At 39.0% G+C, this 18,912-nt stretch overlaps 2 protein-coding genes and 1 pseudogene across 10 annotated transcripts in view; all 3 read left to right on the forward strand.

The window, feature by feature from the left end:
• Positions 1 to 5,992, forward strand: part of DBT (dihydrolipoamide branched chain transacylase E2) — a 47,186-nt gene extending 41,194 nt beyond the window's left edge. For all 3 annotated transcript variants that reach the window (XM_026497535.4, XM_048220700.2, XM_057310439.1), the window contains 3 exons: positions 1,346 to 1,537; positions 1,680 to 1,751; positions 4,338 to 5,992. In XM_026497535.4, the coding sequence (XP_026353320.1) occupies positions 1,346 to 1,537; positions 1,680 to 1,751; positions 4,338 to 4,505 (432 nt within the window). In that variant the 3' untranslated portion in view covers positions 4,506 to 5,992. The remainder of the gene's footprint in view (positions 1 to 1,345; positions 1,538 to 1,679; positions 1,752 to 4,337) is intronic.
• A 102-nt stretch (positions 5,993 to 6,094) lies between these two features.
• LRRC39 (leucine rich repeat containing 39) overlaps positions 6,095 to 18,912 on the forward strand; it is a 33,703-nt gene continuing 20,885 nt past the window's right edge. For 2 of the 7 annotated variants that reach the window (XM_057310441.1, XM_048220703.2), the window contains exon 1: positions 10,106 to 10,366. The gene's annotated coding sequence lies outside the window, so the exon portion shown is untranslated. Of the gene's footprint in view, positions 9,030 to 9,982; positions 10,367 to 18,912 lie in introns of those variants that run through there. The other 5 variants (XM_057310444.1, XM_057310442.1, XM_044383615.3 and 2 more) reach the window with 5 other exon arrangements.
• LOC123001006 (uncharacterized) lies at positions 8,019 to 18,906 on the forward strand (annotated as a pseudogene).

Here is an 18,912-nt window from a genome sequence, read left to right on the forward strand (position 1 = left end):
GTGCAGCTGTGCTTATAGGTTGGAAAACCTTCTTTTGTACCTCAAATAGTGATTTTTTTAGACTAGAATTAAAGACATGGGATAAAATATTAAACTGAAGTATAATTTGTTATTGTCATTGGTTTTACTGGTTACTAATGATACTGTTCAGATATATGGAGTTCCGTTTTTTGAGCCCCTTTGGTTTATTGCTTAAAATAATGGAAATAAACGGCTGTCAGGCAATGGATTATGTTAACCATCCTACATCCCCTCCCCTCAAATAGATAACCTCTCTCAAAGTGGAGTTCCTGCAGTTTTTAAAACAAGAATAATTTAAGTGGAAATAGGAAAAGTAATGAAAGTATGCATTCTGTTTGAATGAACTCTTCTGTTTGGAGTGAAGATTTATTGAGACTGAGAATTGTTTGGGGGATGCTAATCCTTATTTATATTTCTACCTAGTCCTGTGCTTATAGGATATTTTAGGGGGTTAGATCTAAAATCTTCCCATATGAGGGGCACCTGGCTGGCTCAGTCATTTAAGCATCTAACTCTTGATCTCAGCTCAGGTCTTAATCTCAGGGTTGTGAGTTTAAGCCCTGCATTAGGCTTCATGCTGGGTGTGAAGCGTACTTAAAAAAAAAAAAAATAATAATAATAAATTAATAAATAAAATAAATAAAATCTTCCCATGTAGTTAATACAATTTCCTGATTAAGTATATACTTGTTGTAAAAAATTCGGACAAGAAAGTAACTATCTTCACCTTCAATCTCATGACCCTAAGATTACTCACTGTTGATGCTGAGATGTGCATCCTTCCAGGATTTTATTTTCACATACTTAACAAAAATAATATGTTTTGATACATATTGTTTTAGTTAACTTAAATTTTTTTAAACTTATTTCTTTTCCCCTTAATATATTATGGATGTCAGTACATGTCAATAAATATCATTTTGTTATTTATTTAGCCCATTATTGGTAAACACTTTGTTTGCAGTTTCTCAGACTCACAGTCTGAACTCAGTATCCCTCTGTATCTCTACATACTCTGTATTTATCTCCCTAACACAAAGTTTTATAAATGTTCGTACATATTGTTAAATATTCTCCAGAAAGTCTTCTATCTCCACCAGCTTATATATCCACTAATAATGAATGGAAATAGCCTGTTGCCCAATATTCTTACTGATAAAAAATTATTTTTTCCAAAAAATCTTTTTAAAATTCTTTAAAAATTCTTTAAATCATCATCAATCTGGTAGAAATAGTTTTTGGTTGTTGTTTTTGACGGTGAAGGTTGGTCCTTTCTTTTCTGTTAACTTATGAAAAGGCCTACTGTATAATTTTTTTGTTTTAGGCGTCTCACAACATAGGGATAGCAATGGATACTGAGCAGGGGTTGATTGTCCCTAATGTGAAAAACGTCCAGATCCACTCCATATTTGAGATCGCCACTGAGTTGAACCGCCTCCAGAAACTGGGCTCTGCAGGTCAGCTCAGTACCACTGATCTTACAGGAGGAACATTTACTCTTTCCAACATTGGATCAGTGAGTAATAGAAATGTTCACATTCATCAACCATAACTTAACGTTTCTGATCATATGCTCAGTTAAAAATATTTCATTTCCCATTTGTTCCTCAAAAGCTTAATTTTTCTACTCTTCCTTTTTACTATTTTTCATGTTGTAGATCGGTGGTACCTACGCCAAACCAGTGATCCTGCCGCCCGAAGTAGCGATTGGGGCTCTCGGGTCCATTCAGGTGTGTTTATTAAATAATTGGCAAAAGAGTTTTAGCAAGTCGGGACGGTAAACACAAGAGGGACCATTTCTGAGGTTTTGCCCTCACTTCGTAGGTTTGAGTGTACCATTTGGCGCTTTAAGCCAGTCGTTTCTTCCTAAGAGGTAGGCCTGCACTTCCAGTGGCTGCCTCTTTGTGTAATAAATGGTGGTGACCCGGATTGTTCCGTATGGAATCCCTGTGGTTCATGCGAGGCACAGATGCACGTCTTTATGAATAATCACAAATATGCTCAATATGCTTCTATCAAAATATCTTTATTTCCAAATACCAAAGATAGTAGTAAGCCAGTTATTATTATTATTAATAGTAAGCCAAATTATTATTTATAACTAAGTCTGACGCCATTTAGACCATTTTTCTCAAACTTCACTCTGTTCAAGACTCATTGAGAGTACTAGTTAAAAATGTAGTATTCTTGGGGGGCCTGGGTGGCTCAGTCGGTTAAGCGTTCAGCTCTTGATTTTGGCTTAGGTCATGATCTCAGGGTTGTGAGATCAAACCCCGTGTTGGGCTCCATACTGGGTGTGGAGCCTCTAAGATTCTCTCTCTCCCTGTCCCTCTGTACACCCCCTTCCCCCTCCCTCTCTTAGAAAAAAAAAAAAAAAGGCAATATTCTTGGCCTTGGGGACAGAGCCCCCAGAACTTATATTTTAAAGAAGAACCCAGGTAATTCCAACATGAGTGAACTCTTGGCCATGTTTCCGGAGACACTGACATAGAATAAGGGTTGCAGTGATTCTTAACCTTGGCTACACATTAGAATCATCTGGGGAACTTGAAAAAGAATGCCTAAGCTCACCCTATACCAACTGAATCAGAACTGAGGAGGTGGTGGGTAGGGCTTGGGCTTCTCTATTAACGCAGTGTTGAGAACCACCAGAATCAAAGTATTAAGCTCTTGGATTCCATTTCAGTACCACCATTATTAAATGTCATCACCATATTGACTTATTTTGGTCTTCATGTTTCCAGGAGAATCTTTCTTCTTTATACTTGTGATGCTTGCACACTGAGCATGTCTGGGACTTGTCTTTCATGAGTTATTACTTTTGTATCGGCATCCGAAACTTCCGTGGATACTTTCATTCGGCCTTTGGTTTGCTTTCTTGCAGATAGTACTTCAGCTGCTACGTTATTCCCTCTTCCTAGCAGCTACTTTTCCTCCTGGCACACAGGAGATAGGGAGAAAAATCCCAGAACACATAGCGGACTCTGTTCTTTGCAAATCAGGAGTTTCTCTGAATATACCTTCCCTGTCACCCATTCCCCATCCGGCAAGAATTTAGCATTTGAATCTCACGGAATTCTGACTTCCTATAGGTTCAACCTACTTGACCAAGTCTTGTCTTTCCTTTTCCTTAAAGAAATGTATTTTGCTCTGGATTGTAGATATACACCACCCCCCACCCTCAAACTTGCTCCTTCTGAAGTTTTCCCCTTTTGGTAAATAGCCATTCTGCTCAGAGACCTCCTGTAGCTTCTCACCTCACTCAGGTTCAAGGCCAAAGTAGCTGCAGTGGCCTACATGGCCCTGCACTGGTGCTTCAGACTGTAAGAAGGTCAGTGCAGAAAGGGAGAATAGTCCTTAGAAACTTGCAAAGCAGTTTGACAGATGATTTTAGGTCTATTGAATCTAATAAGAAGAACTTAATAGGGCTTGTGTTTTGTTTATCTTTTTTAATTTTTTATTTAAGTAATTTAACTGACAACCACCCAGGTGTCCTTTAGTAATTGGATATGTTTTTAAAAGATAGCTTGTAATGGAATAGGAATTAAAAAAAAATAACAATAGGTCATTTACCAAAGACAGATTGAGAAGCATTGCTCTTGACAATGGGTCCTGCCTTCCCCGTGCTCCACCTGTGACCTCATCTCCTACCTCTCATGCCTACCCCTCTGCTGCAGCCATCCTGCCTACCTTGCTGTTCCTGCATCAGTCCAGTCACGCCTCCCCTCTGTATCTCTTAGAGTATCCATCTGGCTTTTTTCCTCACTGCCTTCAGTGAGGAAGCCGTGGTGAGGCTTTCCCTGCCCAGCCTGTCAAACGAAAAATGCTGCCTGCATCTAGCCCCTGCCTACCCTCTCTCCCCTTTCCATGTGGCTTTATTTTTTCCTTTACGCTTTTCATTATCTAGCATACTATATATTTTACTTATTTATCTTAATTGTTTCTCTCTACATTAAAATGTTAGCTCCTAGAAGGCAAGAATTGTGATTTGATTTGTTCACTGGTTGAGCCCCAGAGTCAAGAAGAGTACCTGGTACATTGTAGGTGCTCAGTAAATATTTGTTAAATAATTAGATTCTGACATGCGATTTACTGTATATATGGAAATTACAGGGGACAGGGAAGTACCTTGGAGAAACAAAAAGCTTGAGGCAAATATAAAAATGGGAAAAATCAGAGTTAGCATTTTCAGGTCATTTGGGATGCCCATTTCTTGTCTAGTACAAGGAGGGGGGGTTTGCTTAATCTTCCACCATTGCTGTCGCTAGAGCCTTCGAGCAAGTGAAGGTTGACTCTGTTCTTTGCCTTATTTCTAGGCCCTTCCCCGATTTAACCAGGAAGGAGAAGTATACAAAGCACAGATCATGAATGTGAGCTGGTCAGCTGATCACAGAATTATTGATGGTGCTACAATGTCACGCTTCTCCAATTTGTGGAAATCCTACCTAGAAAACCCAGCTTTTATGCTACTAGATCTGAAATGAAGATGGATGGGATGTCATTGAACTTTTTGAGCTTCCAGAGAATATGTAGAGCCTAGCTGTGCAGCACACGTTCTTCTTCACGATTTGTAGGAGAAATGATTCGTATTGTATGATGAAGGTTCCGAGACACAATATTTATCACTGTTCTGTTAGACTTTTTACTGAAAATGAATGATGGTATAAGAATTCTCCTGGGGCTGTTACACTTGATAGGTCATGGTGTCACTTCTTAATATGGTGCTGAGGTCTTTGTGTCCATGGGTTGAAACTAGCAAGAACAGCAAAATTAATGTTACTAAAAGACAGACTGCCGTATCCAGTGTTTACCCTATTTTTTCTTTCTTTTTTTACTTTAGACTGACCTTAATGAAACTGTCAGTTACACTTAGTTGGGAAAGGAATTTACATACAGAAGTATCTTCCATTTCCCCACAATAACACTAACTGTTGTATAAAATAAGTGCAATTACTTAACCTTTTAAGATACCTATGATTATGTTGCTCTGTAGAGACTATCTGTAAATGTCTTGTTTATAAAAATTAATATCTTTTAAAAGGGAAAACTATAAGCTAATCCTAAAATTGCCCAATTACAGGGATGCTTGGAAGAGCATGAGACTCTTGATCTCGGGAGGCGTGAGTTCAAGCCCCATACTGGGCATAGAGTCTACTTTAAGAAAAAAAAAAAAGCCCAATTATAGTTTTATAACCAGTAAGACTATCAAAAGTGTTTGTTTAAAATGAATATACTTTTAGAATCTTGGTAACGTTTTGGTGTTTTGTTAGGAAAAAAAACTTCTCCTTGGCAAACTTGCCTCATGTAAGGAAAGTGCTTTAAATGGAGCAGCCGCTGACATTATCTTCCATTTAGAAGTCCATTGCATTTTAACTATTTTTTATCTTTCTTGTCTTTAGCTAAAACATAGGCTAGGATAATGTATTCCATTCTCCATATCCTGAGAAGGAATGTGAATAAGAGGAGAGAGAAGAGTCTAATGGGTAATTATGGACATTAAAACAATAAATATTATACAGAAACGAAGGTATCATAATGATCATTTTATAAGAAGCCCACTTTAATCAGAAATAGCATCAAGGTAAATATAATCCAGCCTTTTTAGTTGCATTCAGAAATCCAGCTTGCTTCTAATGTTGTCTGACTACTGTATGTTCAGGAGAAATTTTGTAACAAAAAAGTTGTTTTAAATCTACTTGATTTTTTCAAAATGAGAGTTGTGTAAATTAGAAAATAATGAATCAAATGAATGTTATTTTTAAAATTTAGATAGTATGAGGAGTTACAAAGAAAATAAAATCATCCGTAGTTGTATCACTGTTAACATTTAGATCAAGGGATCTGTATACATAGTTATTCTTTTTATAAAAATGAGATCATGCTCTATCTACTATTATATAATTTGATTTTTTAATTTAACATTATGAGTAAATTTACATGTCAATAAATAATTCTACATTATTGTACTTTAGATGGCTGGGTAATATTCTGTTGTGTTTATGTTAGACATTTGATATTAAACCTCTACTGTATACCGAGCATGGTGCTAAGCACCGGGCACAGCATGTCCTCCCTAATGATCCCTGCCTTCGTTGGGTTTACAGTGTAGTGGAGGAGGCAGATACTAAATAATCATAAAAAGTAAAACATCATTACATGTCTAAGTAGGAAAAAATGGTGTCGTGAGAGCATCTAGTAAAGGTTGCTAATTCTGTCTGAGAGGGTTAGGAGGGTATGTACCATAATTTAACCTATTCCCTATTGATGGCATTTGCAGAATTTTACATGAAGAACAATATATCCAGTTCTCTCTCTCTCTTTTAATAAAGGAGATAGAATTTTATTGAATACACTTCAAGGGAGTGGCAGGCAGGACAGCAGAGAAGAGGCTGTCTGCCTGAGCAGTTGTCTCCTAAGGAAGATTCCCCAAAGCCACTCTGGACACTGTCCCTTACATCCCACGGACTCTGACTATAATTTAGTCATAAGGCCACACAAAGTGGCAAAGGAGGCTGGGAAATGAGAGGGCATGTGCTTAGCTAAATATTTTGTTACTATGGGTAAAGCAGAGAAGGGCTGTTAGGGGATAATTGCCGTCTCTACCAATAGAAGATATTTTATCCATTTTATGTTTGTAAAGGCTGTAATACATAAAGCAATTTCTTCATGTCACACAGCCACTGAAGTGCAAACTGAGGCTCAGTCCAGGTAAATCCACTTGCTACTCTATCACATTACATCTGACTAACTTTTCTGACTTAAGCCTTAATAAGCAATAGGGAGTAGTAATGGGTTGAGACACTATCAAGTGAAGCGCCTAATGAAGCCCGATGTTACTTTACCATGTTGTAGGTCTACTCTAAGCTTTCTCAGCAATTGAGAAGGCTGAGTTTCATTTCTATTATTTTCTTTTCTACTCTTGTCCCCTGGGACATACCATAAGTACCACTATCAAAAAGGTCAAAAATTCGAGGGAGATAAAAATGAAGGGACTACCTGTTGCATTCAGTTGTTCAAATTTCTCTCCTTTTCAGCCTGAACCCGTATTTTTGAAGTGTAACAGTCAGGGCCTTTTCCACTGCAAGTGACAAAAGCCCAATTCTTCCAGGGTTATATTAGAAAGGGTACTTGATTCATATTACCTGAAATGCTCAGGGGTATCAGTTTCAGGTATGGCTGGATCCAGGGACTTGATAAATTCGAGACAGTCTCTGTTTCTCTCTCTCTCTGTCTCTATATCTCTATCTCTTCACTCTGTATCTCTTGGATTTTTTTTTTGCTTTGCGTTGATTTCATTCTCGAGACAAGCTGTCCCAATGTGTTGACAAAGATGCTTATGAGTACCCAGACTTACATTCCTCAGAACTCACATTCTGTTTCCAGTTAAAATCCCAAGGAGAGTTTCGATTGGTCTGGCTTGGTTCGTGCCCATCAATGTGGGCAGGAGAATATAATAGCCTGACTGGCCAGGCTTGAATCTTAAGGGTCACCTTTGGAGCCTGGGAGTCAGTCAGCCCCATTTAACCACATGGACTAAGAAAGGGGATCTGGAAGAATATCTGAGCAGATTAAAAACAAAAAAGTCAACTACAGAAAGTGAGACATTGCCTTCCCACCCCACCTCGTATTAAATAATAAATGTTTTCTAAGAGAGCTCTTAAAGAACCTGGGTAGAAAGGAAGCTGAGGAGGTGGAATAGGGAGTGGGCAGTAAACACAGAAGATAATATTAAACTGTGTGACTGTTGGTTGTGATTCCAAGATTTTACAGTATCACTGATAAAGAATATTTGTATTTTCTTCCTACTTTTAGTTCACTGTTAACGAGAAGTCATTTCATTCTCAAACTTCAAATGATGCAGTGTCGGTAATTCAACTGATGACAAAATATGAATCACTAGCTTCAATATTTTCTATTCATCTAATCTTTCTTAAAGTTCTTGCATGCTCGTCTAGTCACTAGCTTTGATATTTTACACGTATTCTGGTGTATTAAGTATGGCAGAAGGAAAAAGTCTAAGTCAGATTTTCAAAGCCCATCTCTATGAAAAAACAGAAGATGAACAGGACCTTATGACTTACCAAAGGGATATGTATCAAGAGAAAAAGACGATGCACAATACAATTTACCTGACACATCCTACAGGAGATGGTGGCCGCCAGGTTAGTCTTCAACAGATCCCTTCCAAATTCTGCAGCAAATGCCTCAGTCATTCTTTACAGTATCCATGCCAATCTTTTCTGTTCATTTAAGCACCCGCACAGATTTCCCCCAGCCCTGTTGTATTAAGCAGATAGCTCCTAATGTCTTCAGAGAAGACAAAGTGATTCAACCCAATGATCTTTCATTTCTCCCCTTTTCACATCGAAATCTCTATATTCTCACACTTTCCCTTTGTTTTTCCTTTTGAGGAAGATGTGATTCTCCAGCAAAAATCAAACTTCCTACTCTCTATTATTAATCGCATTTCTTCCTCCTGATCCTTGCTTTCTGTTTAATCCATGGCCCCATTTTGCTCTTTCAGTCTCTTCCTCACATGTAGAACTGTACGAGATGCACTCCTCCAGCACACTGGTTAAGATTCATTTCCAGTTCTTCACGGAGGACTTATTGGAGACTGATCCCAGAACTCTCAGCAAATTTACTTTTTTTTTTTCTTGTTGATGAATGTGTCAGGGTCATGTTGTATGTCCATAAACTTGTTTCCTTTTCTTTTTGGGCACAGAGTTAAATATTTTCCAGCCTAGCCTGCAGTTAGGTAGGGCCATGTGATTTATTTCTAGCCATTGGAATATGGGTAGAAGTGATGTAAACCAATTCAAAGCCCATAGAGCCTCCCAAGAGATCCTCCATACTCCTTCTCTTTCCTTTCCGTAGCAACCCTGAAGCCTTTATGTTGAAGATGGCAGCCACGCAAGATGGAAGGAGCCAGCATCTCCAAATGACTTGGTGGCACAAAGCCTTCCCACCACCACACCGCAGCACTGATTGGTTTGGATGTGATACAGGTGAAATAACTTTTCTTGTTTTAAGGCAATGATGCTTTGAGATTAATCTGCTACTCTAGGTAGTAATAACCCTAACTCTGAGCTGTCCAGTGCAATAGTCACTAGTTTAAGTTTAAATTTAAATTAATTATTGTGGCTATTGAGCAGTTGAAATGTGGCTAGTGTAACTGAGAATCTGGATTTTACTGAATTTTAATTGAAATTTAAATGTCAAGAGCCACATGTGGCTAGTGGGTACCATATTTTAGACATTGCAGATATAGAATATTTCCATCACCATAGAAAATTCTATTGAATAGTGCTGACCTAACTAATAAATAGAGGAAATGTTATCTTTAATCTCCTGCCCCAGGAAATGCTTTACTTCACTAAAACTAATTTCCCTCTACTTTTAAGGCTTAAAACCTTCCTTTCTCACATTGCTACCTTTACCTGCCACCACAGGAACAAACTCCTGTCCTATTCCTTCCTGCCTTTGCCTACCTTCTTGAATGGGTGGTCTTGAACTCCTGGCAATCTGGCCTCCTTCCCCACTGCTCACCTGTACTCACAGTGTGCTTGGCCAAAGTTTGGCCACATCTCTCTCCCAGATGTCTCCTAAATTCTTCTCTCTGATCCCACCTCTCTTTCTGAGCTCTAGGCACTCATTTTCACTCTTTAGCATCTCAAGGTCACCACGTGTTTCAGTAATATCTCAGCAGAGAAACCAGGACAACTCTGAATTATTCATGCCAAACCCTGGGTGCCTCATGTTATCATTGTTATCCCCACAAAAATAACCACAGCTCTTTTATGTTCCAGAAGTCAATTACCATTTAGGCAAACAGTGAAGGTATCATGAGTCCTTGATGTTCGCAAGCTCAGAATGAAATGGAAATGAATTCCTGATGAGGCAGTTCCAGTCCTGAGCAGAAGGACTTTAACCACGAGCTAATTCATGTGCTAGTCAGACCCTTGTGAGAGAACTCTAGGTCAGCCTGCTAAAACTGAACAAGAGAATTTGGAGACAGTCCAGAGGAGAGCCACAAAACTGAAGCATGACAATAGTAATTGCAGTTCTGTTACAGTATCAGGCTTCTCCTGAGTCTCATGTGGAATGTTAACAACACAAAGCATTGGGAACAGCTGTTCTGGGCCTTGACAAGAGACAGAACAGAAGAATTGAGAACAGGTGTGAGATCAAGAGTTTAGGCTATATAGGGGGCAAAGTCAGGACGGTCAAAGAAGGATTCATGCTTATCCCAGGCTGAGGAGGCCAAGGGCCCTCCGACCGGCAGCCGGAGTGCCTCCACTCACCCGCATTTCCAGAGGAGCTGTCTGACCGTGGTAAACTTGCGGTAAGCGATGGAACTTGAAGTTTGCCGCAGAGAGCTCTTTAATATGTTCCAAATATGTGTTACATAGTTCTAGAAATGTGGTAAAAAGGAAAGTTAAAAATACCGAGGTTGGGGCGCCTGGGTGGCTCAGTCGTTAAGCATCTGCCTTCGGCTCAGGGCGTGATCCTGGCATTCTGGGATCAAGCCCCACATCAGGCTCCTCTGCTGGAAGCCTGCTTCTTCCTCTCCCACTCCCCCTGCTTGTGTTCCCTCTCTCGCTGGCTGTCTCTGTCAAATAAATTAAAAAAAAAAATACCAAGGTTTATAAAGTCTGTACAGAGGTTTCAAGAGTGCAGTGATCTGGAAAAACCTAGCAAATTCATTTCCTGGAAGAGTAAAGCCAGGGTTCAAACTGCAACAGGGGCACCTGGGTGGCACAGGGGTTGGGCGTCTGCCTTCGGCTCAGGGTGTGATCCCGGCGTTATGGGATTGAGCCCCACATCAGGCTCTTCAGCTATGAGCCTGCTTCTTCCTCTCCCACTCCCCCTGCTTGTGTTCTCTCTCTCTCTCTCTCTCGCTGGCTGTCTCTATCTCTGTCGAATGAATAAATAAAAAATCTTTAAAAAAACAAAAACAACAAACTGCAGCAACAAAGGCAACTACTTTGATGGCAGGTGTAATTAAGTTAATAGAAACTGCAGGGATGAATGTAAATCAGAACAACTAACAGTTTGAAACATTAGTTATGCAGATGCACCAGACAGGAGTACATGAGCTAAGTCGCCACACTAGTAACTCTTTAAACCAAGGGCGTCCCACATTGCACAAGAACCTGGCTTTGGTCCCATTGTGTTTCTGGCACAAGATTAGAAGGGCCCCGTTGGTTCACATGTTGCTTGGGCAGAGCAGGACAAACTGTCACAGGGATGGCATAATTTTTTAAAACCACCATGGTCCTTTACTAGTTTCTCTAATAAGCTTGTGAAAATTAAAAATATTGACATATAAATGCATTCTAATTCAGAAAGTTTTTTTTTTTTTTTTTTTGGTTTGTAGTTATAAATACGTTAAAATGTCTCAGCTTCTATCTTTACTAGATATTACGGGTTTGGTAATTGCATCGTGTTTGCAGAAATGTGAAAAAGCAATGTTTGTAGTTGCCTCTTAAAATGTCTGCAGTATATCCTCAAAAGTTGGGTCAGTGTCCTAGAAACAAAATATTATCCAGTTACAGAGTTTAAAATTTGGTGTAGCTTTTATTTCTGTAGAACTAAAAATGAGTGCATAAAAATAAAAGCAGAAAGAGTATGTCTTTTTGCCATGTGGCCCAAAATACCTCATTCGACATAAAGCCAGTGCAACTTTTGTGTCATTATTTGGTGGTTATATAAGGGGTATTGTTCTTTGTTTTCTTTTTTCTTTTAATTTCTCTCTCTCTTTTTTTTTTTTTATTAAGTAATCTCTACACCGAGTGTGAGGCTCGAACTCATGACCCCAAGATCAAGAGTTGCATGCTGTATTGATTGAGCCCGCCAGGTGTCCCTGTTTTGGTTTTTCCTTTTGAAACAAGACTGTAATGGCTTTTATTCTGTGGTCCTCTCACTTGAGGTTTAAATTGCCCTAGAAAGTTGCATAATATCCTGATGACCACAGCTTAGGTTTATATTTCACGTAAGAACTATCTTTACATAATGGAAAAATCCATGGCACCAGCTCATTCCTAAGAGGATTCTATTTTCTTCACTTGTATTTTGTTTGCTAAATCACATATTGGTTACTTAGACTCACAGCATGCTTTTCTCGAATGAAGATTTTGAAATCATTTCCAATGATGACCTAATTTCTGGCCAGTTCCCAGTGGGCTAGAGAAGAAATGATTTTCATACACTATTTCTTGTGTCTCACCTGTGGATTGGTTCAGGGAAATGATGTGTGTGTGTATCAGAAATGAGACCAGCACAGTCTTAAGGTTAGAAGTATGTTTTCATTCCTAGTTAAATATATTAACTTTTGGTTATAAAACACCTACTTAATAATAGAAAAAAGAAATAATTAGCTAAATATTTTAGTAACTTGGATATTTAAGTTATTAAAGACTGAAACTCTGCAGGATCATGTGGCCAAAGTCATGTGAGACCAGCTACAATCTGAGAACTTGAGCTCTGAGAGGTATTTGGTGTCTAACAGTGTTTTCTATCATCCCCTGAGGAAATGTCCCTGTTTTGTCAGACCAAGTGGTGCAAATTAGTATGTAGCTGTAACTTCCTAATATAGGTATCAAGATGTGGAAAACAGTGACTCCCTAGTATTTGGCAAGTATGTTGTTATTTAGGAGTTTCTCTTTCCTTGTGTACACACACACACACACACACACACAACCTTAATGGAACATTTTCACATAAAAGAATATCAGTGTTCCGGAAAATTCTACAGCTAAACAAATCAGTTTTAAAATATTCTTAAGTCTTTAAAGATGTGGTCCATATCTACAATAGAATATTACTCAGCCATCAAAAAGAATGATTTCACAACATTTGCAGCAACATGGACGGGACTGGAGGAGATTATGCTAAGTGAAATAAGTCAAGCAGAGAAAGACAATTATCATATGGTTTCACTCATTTATGGAACGTAAGAAATAGGAAGATTGGTAGGAGAAGGAAGGGAGGAATGAAGGGGAGGTAAACAGAAGGGGGAATGAACCATGAGAGACTGTGGACTCTGGGAAACCAACTGAGGGCTTCAGAGGGGAGGTGGGTGGGGGATTGGGATAGGCCGGTGATGGGTATTAGGGAGGGCACGTATTGCATGGTGCGCTGGGGTTATATGCAAGTAATGGATCATGGAGCATTACATCGAAAACTAGGGATGTTCTGTATGGTGACTAACGTAACACAATAAAAAATTATTATAAAAAAATTAAAAATAAAAAAAATATTCTAAGTCTTTAAAATAAAGACCAGTTACAGAGGCTTCAAATTCTTCTTTGAAAGAGAATTCTTAACATTAAAAAATTGTTGATCTGATGAGGGCAAGTCTCATTTATGTTTCTTGGAACTCTAGTTACATGGTGTTTCTGCTTCAAAACCTTCCATTCTGACAAGTAACAGTTTGTTTTATTAGAAGACTCTAGGGAGTCATAAAAAGAGCATTACAGATCAAAATCCCAAGGTAATATACTCTTATTTTACACTGTTTTCCCCTGTGTTCCTTTATTTTCTCTTGTTCTTATTTGAATAAATGGGTCACACAAAGTAGATGATTGTATGCTTGATAGGATTACTTACAGTACTGTAGTCTTGTCAGAATTTATGGGAAGAAGCTTGACTAAATGATCATTAGTTCTATTGTTCTATTACACTTTGTAAAAGACAATGCTCAGGATGCCTGGCTGGCTCAGGGGAAGAGCATGTGACTCTTGATCTCAGGGTGGTGAGTTCCAGCCCCATGCTGGGTGTAGAGATTATGTAAAATAAATAAACAAACCTTAGAAAAATAATGCTTTTAAAAAACAGAGTAATAACTATCTTAGTGTTTTGTGTTTAAAACCCTTATCCTTCTCTAAATATATGCCTATGTATTAACACTAGTTATGATGGAATAGAGTGAAAAGGAAATGGAGCTCTCTATGTAGACTGAGTCTCCGTCCCCTGCTGCTTTTACCTCTGTTCCTCCCTACCTCCATTCACTGGCTATCTAAAGATGCATTAAGCAGCAATAACATTGCTTTGATGTTCTTGGTGTCCACCTACAAATATAATTTTGTGTAACTGACATAAACTTGTTTCTAAAAGGAAGCAGAATAACTTAATGGTCAAGGTCTGGGAGCCATGTCCATCTGAGTTGGAATTTAGCTCAGCTGTTTTCCAGCTGGATAGCTTTGATATGCATGTCCCTCACTCTCTTTAAACTTTGGTTTCTTATGTGCATTAAATAGGGATGCCTACTGTGATGGTTAATTTTAAGTGTGAACTTGACTGGGATGCCTAGATATTTGACAAACATTATTCTGGATGTGTCTGTGAGGGTGTTTCTGGATTAGATTAACATTTGAATCCATAGACCGAGGAAAGCAGGTTGCCCTCTCCAGTGTTGGTGGCATCATCCAGTCAACTGAAGACCTGACTAGAATAAAAAGGCGATACCCTTTCCTTTCTTGTAACATGGTATCATGCACATTTGCTCATATCATGAACCACCTTTCTACTTTCAGTTTCTATGATTTTGACTACTTCAGCTATTTCATGTGAGTAGAATCATATGGCATTGGCTGTCCTTTTGCAACTGGTTTCTTTTCAGGTAGTTTCATCCATGTTGAGTATGTGACAGAATTTCCCATTTTTAAAGGCTGCGTAATATTCCACTGTATGTATATACCACATTTCCTTTATCCATTTTTCTATTAGTGGATGTTTTGGTTGCTTCTGTCTCTTGGCTATTGTAAATAATGAAGCAATGAACATGGGTGTGCAAATACCTCTCTGAGACCCTGCTCTGAGTTCTTTTGAACGACACTGTATTTGTAATGTGCTTTTATACCCCCTCTTACCTGCTCACCCCACTCGGTGCTCTCCTAGATTAGTTTGCTTTTTCTAAACACAAGCATTGCAATTGTACTCAGTCAGGGCCATGGATTCTGATGACCTATATCCCTGTGGGACTTAAGAATGCAAACCTGGCACCAAGCTCCTGGCAAACACACAATGATAGAAGGAAAAGATAAACCAATTTGTGTAACATTATAAAATGAGATACCTAACTTTGTGTGAGGAACACGCTGTTTAAATGAGCTCATTTACCTTGCCTCCACTGTACAATTGCCTTCTCCTCGATATTGTCTTCGTCTCAGAAGAAAACGCTTTCAGAGTTAGCTAACCTTCTTCCTATGATCATATGGCAATCGTTTCTATTCCCATCTTCTCCTTTCTTGGCTTTACTGTTGGAGGGTAGAAATAAGAACTAACCTTTATGAGTACTTACTCCTATCAGGCACTGTCCAAACTCTTTTGTATGTTAACTTATTCAATCCTCACAAAAGCCGATGAAAAGCTCCCATTATCGGGGCGCCTGGGTGGCACAGCGGTTAAGCGTCTGCCTTCGGCTCAGGGCGTGATCCCGGCGTCATGGGATCGAGCCCCACATCAGGCTCCTCCGCTATGAGCCTGCTTCTTTCTCTCCCACTCCCCCTGCTTGTGTTCCCTCTCTCGCTGGCTGTCTCTATCTCTGTCGAATAAATAAATAAAATCTTTAAAAAAAAAAAAAAGCTCCTATTATCTACATTTTGCCAATAAGAAACTGAGGAGGTGAGAGATTAAGTGATTTTTCCAAGGATATTCAGGTATATAAAGATATAGGCCAGGGCTTACGGCAGACAGTTTGGAGGTGACCTTAGAGCAGCACTTGGAAGACACAATGAAGAATCCATCCATTGTTGGGGTCTTGTGCACAGATTCACAAGGACTTGATCTGGGCTGCCTTGGGGCCCTGTCAGATGAACATGCTGGGATGATATCTGTTCTAGCCCAACAAGCAGCTAAGCTAACCTCAGACTCCACTGACATTCCCGTGGTTGTCAAGAATCAGATAATGGGAACATTATGATCCAGGAACATGATGGCATCACAGTGGCAGTGCACAAAATGGCCTCTTTAGGTCCATCAGTTCTCCAGCAGCCTGTCATAGGAGTTCAAGCCTACCTATGTTAATTATCATACAGAACTATGAAAGTTCCAGCAGTTAGGCCATTTGTTTAGGCATATTGGACAATTTTCTATTAATTTTAGAGTAAGCTTCTTTGGGACACTCAGTGGATTGACTTAAAATATTAGTAAGAAAGGACCATGTTTTGAAATATGGTTCAGGTCACTTTGTATACATAATTTTGTTATGTTCAATAAATATGGTTGGAGGAAGAGACAAGTATATAAAAATACAGTAATAGGTACATAGAAATCGTTTAAATAAAAAAGTACACTTAACTCCAGAAAAAAAAAGTACAAGTAGGTTCAGGTCACTTTGTGTACAGAATTTTGTTATGTTCAATAAATCTGGTTGGAGGAAGAGACAGGTATATAAAAATACAGTGATAGGGGCACCTGGGTGGCTCAGTCAGTTAAGTGTCTGCCTTAGGCTCAGGTTGTGATCTCAGGATCCTGGGATTGAGCCCCACGTCGGGCTCCCTACTCAGCAGCGAGTCTGCTTCTCCTTCTCCCTCTCCCTCTCCCTCTGTGATCTCTCTCACTTTTGCTCTCTCAAATAAATCTTAAAAAAAAAAATACAGTGATAAGTGCACAGAAAATTAAGCAAATAAAAAGTACACTTAACTCCAGAAAAACCCAAAAAGTACAAAAGGAAAGGAATGTAATTATTTCTATTATTGGATCAGCTATGAATAATATTTACATAATAAACTGATTTAACAAAAATTATGATATAACTATATTGGGAGGACGAGAGGAGGGGAGGTATATGGTAGTGTGTAGGTGGTTTAAGACCACAGAACTTTCATCTTCTATGTATGAAGTCAGTAGATGGTTCTGAAATTGATATATGAAGAAATAGCAATATTTTTGAAAATATAACAAGAAAGAGTTAAAATAGTTGTGTCAGTTTCTTAGAGCCAGATGACAGGATTCTCCCAGTCATGTTTAAGTAAGAAGGGATATTAGTTCATAGAACAAGGCCTGGAACTGTACCATTGAACTGGCCTGGTAAGGGGGCTGCTACGTCCGCTGTGGTCAGGAAACTCAATCTGCTAAGACTAACCCCAGAATATATTGCCTCTGCTGTACTTTGACCAGCAAAAATGGACTCTAGCCACCCAGCCGATTTCCTCACATTCTTTGCTTCTAAATCAAAGTACATGAACCTTATTTACCTTCTCCAATTCTATAGCAAGGGAGGCTGGGACTTGTCCCCTAATTCTACTTTGGTAAACTGGGGTTCACTAACGTGGGGGGTTGTCAAACTATGGAGAGGGCACCATATAGTGTCTTGTCTCTTCCTTCTCGCTCACCTGCTTTGTCCCCAAAGCATTGAAATTCTGTCTAAAATTCTTCATAAATGGCTCATCAATCTAGTCACTTTTCCACTTTCCCTGCCATTACTCTAGAGTAAGTCACTTCAGCAATTTCTCAGTTGGTCTCCCTTTGTATAGTGTTGCCTCAGAGCATGGGAAATAAGCTAGAAGAGGGAAAGAGAGATAGCCTTGGGATTTGTGGGTTTTCTAGAGATATTACCAAATTAAAATTTAATTGTCGACAGTGCCAAAGGCAGAAATACATCTAAATTGTTTCCAAAGAGACAATTTAGTACTTTCCTTAACCGAAACCAACTCCTCCCTGCACCTTCAGGTTGCCTTATGAACATAGTCGGGGAAGCCTTGTGTGGGACGGTGCAGACTCCCTGGACAGGGGGTTAGAGTTCAGGTTCTGTGACTTTCTTTACTCTTTCTGTGATCTTCGGCAGCCCCATAGCTCTCTGAGCTAATTTGTTATAGAAGCATTAGAGAATTTCTGTGGAATAATCAGGCATTTAAAAACACTAAAATTGCCAAAGTGTCCAAGTGACTAATCAAATTATGATCCACCCACACACCAAACTGCTATGTAGTCATTAAAAAGAATGATGTAACTCTAGTATACTAATATGAAATTACTAATAACTCTGAATATACTAATATGAAACAATTTCTGATATATTCTGAGTGAAGAAAACATGGTTTAGAAAAATATATGGAATATGCTAGCATCGTGTGTGTCTGTGCATGTCACCGTGTGTGTGTGTTTTCCATGAATATAGGCATATTTATGTTTTGTAAATTCAGACCGTCTTGGGAAGGGCACCCAAGAAGTGGCAACAGTGATTACCTTCAGACAGGAGAACTAAATGACTGGAGGTGGGGTTAGGTGGGGATTCATTATCTTTTGGGTTTTTTTCTATGTGCCTATGTTACCAATTCAAAGACTAAATACAGGGGCGCCTGCCTGGGTGGTTGAGCATCCAACTCTTGATCTCAGCTCAGGTCTTGATCTCAGGATTATGAGTTGAAGCCTCATGTTGGGCTCCATGCTGGGTGTGAAGCCTAACTGAAATAAATAAATAAATTTTAAAAATGTATAGCATTAAAAAACAAAAGACAAAGAAAAAATAAATACAAAATTGTTTAAAGAACCTGGAATTAACTCCCATCTATAAAGGCGGAAGAGAGAAAGAATGAGAGAGAATTAGATTTGAGGCCTGGGTGCAGCAGAAGCTTGGAGCTCCCCTGTTACCCATACTTGTCTACATCTTCCTTGTCTTATTTTGTGAAGCCTTTTACCTTTCGTTTAAATATTTACACATCTATGGTTTACCAAGGTAGGGTTTTTGTTATGCCATACGTTCTCATATTTTCCAGTTTCTCTGCTTGGAATAGATGCATTATATTCTATTAAATATTCAAAATGCGTAAGTCATGAGAAGTGGAAGAACGTTCAGCAGGAGTTGTTTTTTTCAGGAGTCTAGAACTAGAGCGTTTGCAGCGTGCAGAACGCACGCACATACATTGTCTATCACTTGATCCACAG

The sequence above is a fragment of the Ursus arctos genome, unplaced genomic scaffold (genome assembly GCF_023065955.2).
Source record: "Ursus arctos isolate Adak ecotype North America unplaced genomic scaffold, UrsArc2.0 scaffold_12, whole genome shotgun sequence".
Lineage (NCBI taxonomy): Eukaryota > Metazoa > Chordata > Mammalia > Carnivora > Ursidae > Ursus > Ursus arctos.